The sequence below is a fragment of the Frankliniella occidentalis genome, unplaced genomic scaffold, assembly GCF_000697945.3.
Source record: "Frankliniella occidentalis isolate FOCC.00 unplaced genomic scaffold, Focc_3.1 Scaffold167, whole genome shotgun sequence".
Taxonomy (NCBI): Eukaryota; Metazoa; Arthropoda; class Insecta; order Thysanoptera; family Thripidae; genus Frankliniella; species Frankliniella occidentalis.
The window spans coordinates 543,923-549,187 of record NW_026267293.1 but is presented as its reverse complement, the minus strand read 5'-3'; the positions used below and the strand labels follow the sequence as shown (position 1 = coordinate 549,187).

General features: G+C 42.7%; 1 protein-coding gene across 1 annotated transcript; it reads left to right on the top strand.

Moving 5' to 3' along the window:
* Positions 1-735: 735 nt before the first annotated feature.
* Positions 736-5,158, top strand: LOC113207432 (proton-coupled amino acid transporter-like protein pathetic; the record flags this gene model as incomplete). Its single annotated transcript, XM_052271595.1, is given in 9 exon segments — positions 736-815; positions 1,992-2,173; positions 2,354-2,504; positions 2,593-2,714; positions 2,797-2,881; positions 3,005-3,277; positions 3,373-3,551; positions 3,627-3,793; positions 3,883-5,158. Coding segments are annotated over 9 exon segments (1,506 nt in total). The 3' UTR covers positions 4,212-5,158.
* Positions 5,159-5,265: the final 107 nt, after the last annotated feature.

Sequence of the window (5,265 nt, the reverse complement as noted above, 5' to 3'; positions counted from 1 at the left end):
GGGGGGCAGGGCCTAGAGGTGGCCGGCTGCTGTGGGCCCCCGCGCCGCCGCCGCGCCGCCGACAGCCGCAGTCTCTCCTCCCCTCGCCGCGCGCTCTGACCGGCTCCTCCGGTCCGCGCCGTCGCGACGCTCAGCACCAGACACACCCGACGCTCTAGCGACGCCCTGAAGGGTAACGCTCCCTGCTCGGCTCGGGCCCAGCCAACAGTGATACTCTGCTGCCGCACCGGTGCGTGGCCCAGGCGTGTGTGTGTGTGTGTGTGTGTGTGTGTGTGTGAGAGTGTGTGTCTGTGCGTGTGTGTGTGTGAGTGTGTGAATGTGTGTGTCTGTGCGCGTCTGTGTGAGTGAGCTACAGCCCGCTGTGCTGCTGGCTCTGGTTTATTCATGAGCGTGTCCGGACGGACCCCTGCTCCTCTCGCAGCGCAGAGTCCGGCCGGTCCGGCCAGATGGACCTCGGCCGCCGGGGACTTTGATGGGCATTCCCTCTTGTAGCTGGTCGCAGCAGCCTCGTCTCGTCAGTGATCCCATGATGCAGGAGCAGCCCCGGACGACCCCTGGCTTGTGACCGAAAGACCCTCTCTCCGACCACCCCCGTTCTCTACCCCATCCGCGTTGCCATCCTCAGCCCCGTCCTCCTCGGCCCCACACTCACCTCACCCCCGTCTTCGGGGTCCCCGGTTCTGCAAGACTTGTGTGTCAACTCAATTGTAAGGCGTCGTGTTGTGTGTGTTTCAGGGACCACACAGGAGTAGCCCTGCAGGACCAGTAGCCCCAGCAGACTCGCACCGTCAGTCATCATGGCGGGCAACGGAGTGGTAAGCAGAAGTGGCAGTGATAAAGGGAGCGACTAATTTCTAAACAGAATTTTTTGTTGTTTAATGTTCGGAGCCAAGAGATTCAACTACTAATAAAGTCCTTTTTTTTTTTCATTCGTGACGACCAATCATTTATGACAGAAAAAATGTAGTGCTGTGCCCTTTGATGGTTTTCCTGATTATATACTTTCAGTCCCCAATAAATACGTGTGTACTACACTTTTTGGAAGGTACAGTGTGCGTCTGACACCTCCGTATGGAAATAAGTACATCGAAATGACACTTTTATGTGTGAACTTTTGTAAAAGGTATGGAGGGCTTTTTTGGAAAAGGCATGAAGGGCAATTTCAGGAAGGGGTGTCCGCACGTCACGTGATTTGTGAGCGACTGAGAGGTGCTACTGCTTCGTACAAAACATGACTGGACGCGTCTTGAGGCTTGAGGGGGAGTCAGAACATGTGTTGTAAAACAACGTAGCGCCTTCCAGTCGCTCACAAAACGCGTGACGGACGGACATTTTTTACCATTTCTCCTGGAATTGCCCATAAAGTATACTTAAAGTCTTAAAGTATAGAAAATTGGGACGGCCACACTTTAATGGCACTTTTGGCATACTTTTTGTGTACTTTTTGTACACTCTAAGTATACTTTTTGGACACTTTGGCCAGTCACATATTTCGGCTCTTATTTCCATGCGGTCCTTTCGGACAAACCATACCTCAGACCAAAAGGTGTAAGAGTGTCTCACACCTAGGTTTTCAGAGTGAACGCAGGCGCGGTATAAGGGGGTCAGCCGCCTGAAAGGTAGGCAATATGTGCCACAAAACCCTTGTAAGTACGCAACCTACGGGGCACCCCCCTGGTTAGCCGGACCTTCTACCTCGCCTGCGAACGATGGCCAAGCAAAACGAAGTAGAATGTCCCAGCGAGCAATGATCAATTAATTTACATCAGTTTGACATCATTTTGACGTCATTTGACGTCATTTTGACGTCACTTTACGTCATTTGGATGTAATATTGATTGATGATTGCTCGCTAGGGTATACCTATTGGAATTCCCTGCCTGCCGGTCACATGACTGTGCAGCCCTTTTATTGAAACTCGGCCTCCAAGAGACTGTTCGACTCGGTTCGGCTTCACTACATTTTTGTTTTGTTTTTTTGTCTGCTTCCAGGACCAACCAGCCACTGAACTGCAGACCTTCGTTCCTCAGGATGGGTCCGAAAAGAAGGGTGGCAGTTTCAACCATGGAAAGTACCAAGTTACGAACGGTACCATGGACGCAGAAGCAGCTGATCTCCTCAATGGAAAGGACTTCGACCCGTTCAAGGCCAGAAATGTCGAACACCCAACTACGTAAGTTTAACTCGAGTAAGAATACAACGGATAGCACCTGATCGCTGGTCTAATTTTTTTTCTTAGACCCTACAAAACATTTGTAAATATTGAGGAAAACTAAAACACAACACCAATGTTTAATTTGGATCATCTACTTTCACGATCGGTTCTTGATTGACTTTTTTATTTTTTCCTTAGGAACTGTGATACCTTAACACATCTGCTGAAGGCATCATTGGGAAGTGGAATTCTATCCATGCCATTGGCTTTCAAACATTCTGGCCTGGCCATGGGCATTGTGTATACCATCATTGTGGCCATCATCTGCACACATTGTGCATACATTCTGGTAAGCTTACGTTAAATTGAAACACTATCACTATGATATTTTCTAAAATAGATAATTTCATTAATATTATTTCCTATCAACTTGACAGGTAAAATGTGCACATGCTCTTTACTACCGCACTAGGACTTCAGCCATGAGCTTTGCTGATATTGGAGAAAAGGCCTGTGAACAGGGACCTCAATGGGTTCGGAAGTATGGGAAAGCAGTGAGGTAATCTACCAACTTATCAATTTGTTGAATATTTAACTCAAATTATTTTTCAGTTAATTCATTTTTAAAAACTACTTTTCAGGGCTACTATTCTAGGAAGTCTGTTTGCCACATATTTTGGCACGTGCAGTGTTTACACTGTGATCATTGCACAAAGTTTCAAGGCAGTAAGTAGTCTGGCTGCATTTTTCCATTGTCAAAATATTGATTGATATGATATTGTTGGTCTTTATATTATCAATTCAATTAGTTTAGTCTCACTAAAACTGAATTTTCCTCTATTTTATCAGGTCATAGAGCAATACACAGAACAAGTTGAGCTGCGAGTTTATATTGCTTGTCTCCTGATACCACTTATTCTCTTGGGATTTGTTCCAAATCTAAAATACTTAGCACCTGTCTCAATGGTTGCAAATGGGTTTATGGCTATTGGATTGGGTATCACCATGTATTACTTATGTATTAATTTGAAGCCAATTGAAGAGCTAAAACTTTCTGGATCCCCTGTTGATATACCACCATTTTTATGCATTGTTATTTTTGCTATGGAGGCCATTGGAGTGGTAAGTTTGTCTTCAAAAGAATTAAATCAATTTGAGATTATTCTTATTCAAGACGGTCAGTGACAAGTGGTGATCACATGATTTTATGATTTTAGGTAATGCCATTGGAAAACAACATGAAGACACCCAAAAATTTCCTTGGGCTTGGTGGAGTTTTGAACCAAGGAATGGCTGGTGTCACATTAATTTATATTTTGCTTGGGTTCCTGGGATACATGGCTTTTGGAGAGGAAACAAAGGCTGTAATTACTCTCAATCTTCCTGAATCGGAAATGTAAGTTTAAGAAACAATTGTTTGCTCCCAAACAATTTTTTTGAATGTGGCTAATTAATTTCTATTTCTTACCAGCCCTGCTCAAGTTGTCAAAGTTTTCATTGCCTTAGCTGTGTTCTGCACATATGGCCTTCAGTGGTTTGTGTGCCTTGAAATTGTCTGGGATGGACTCAAAGAGCGTTACCAGAAGAAGGCGGTTCTGGCTGAGTATATTGTCCGAGTGATTCTTGTTGTCTCATCAGGTATGCTCATACTCATTTCTACAATTTCTTTTGTTCTCTCTACTGCATAATATTCAAAATCTAATGTTAACTCTAAAACTTTATTTCAGTTCTTCTGGCGGTTGCTGTTCCGACTATTGGCCCCTTCATTGGCCTGATAGGTGCACTTTGCTTCTCAATCCTTGGTATTATCTTACCATGCTTCATTGAATGTATTACATTCTGGGAAGACGGCTTGGGCCCTGGCAGATGGCGTCTATGGAAGAACATTTTAATCAGTATCTTTGGTGTTATTGTTCTAATTTTTGGTACTGATGACAGTATCAAAGGCATATTGGCTGTATATGCCCCTGAGAGTGGTTACAATGCTACACAGTATTCCAACATTACCACTTTCGCAGACACAACACTCGCACCTACAACTCTTTCATCATCATGAGTCTTTTAAACTGCAGCTCTGCTGCTTTTAGGATTTATTATGAGGTCAGTTGTATCAATTGACGCTAAATGAGATTTCTTGTGAGATAATTTCTCTTCAAGTCTTCTTAAGAAGCAGAGTAAAAGTATCTGTTTCTCAAAATGTTTGTAGGTTGACTAGACAGGCATGGTGTTTTTTTCAAATGAAGCAAGTCAAAAGTAATGACGTTTTAGCAGGAATTTAGTTTCTTTTTTGTTGGACCAACTATACTCTCCATGTACTTCCTTTTCTCAAGCACTTTTTGTTGATTTTTCTTTTTATTGCGATATGACTGGGATTATATATCTAAAAGCGTATTCTATCTTAAACAACTGCCGAAGTCTAGTGCTCTCTATTATGATATCATCATGCAAGATGAATAAATTTTTTAAAGCACATTCCTAGAGTAGGAGGAGATGCAACTGATTAGAGAGCTAAATGTGATAGTAGGAGAGAAATGTGTAAAGACAGCAGAAGCATATAGTTTTATAGATGCGGATGAAACAAAATTTGCTTTGTTGTAATTTTACTATTGAAACACTATGTTGTGATTTTAAAATTTTATTTCATTATAACTCTAATGTACCGTACTTGTGTCTATTTTTGTGAAGCGCAGATTGCCAAATAGATGTGCTCATCAAACATGTGCAAGAAAAAACCTTGAAATTGTTTGAAATAGCTTGCATGTACCCTGTACTTCTGTTAGGTCTATAATTTATTATGTTAAATATTTGTCTCCTTGACTGTGCAAAATATCTTATCAAAGCACAACGCCTTACAGTGACTGAAGTGAGCTGAATGCAGTTGAGCTGCAAGTCTTGTATTTTAAGTCCACTCGACTCTGCATATTGCAGACAAAAGCAGGCTGGTTCTGCTCACATTGCTGACTCATTGGGAGCAATCCATTAACTTGAATTGTTTGTGCATTCCAACAAACTTAAGAGCTTTGTTGCAATATTGAATTATGATTTGTGTGTTCTATTCTTGTTAAGCAAGCAAGGGTAACTTATCATTCTTTATCTAAAAGATAAAACGA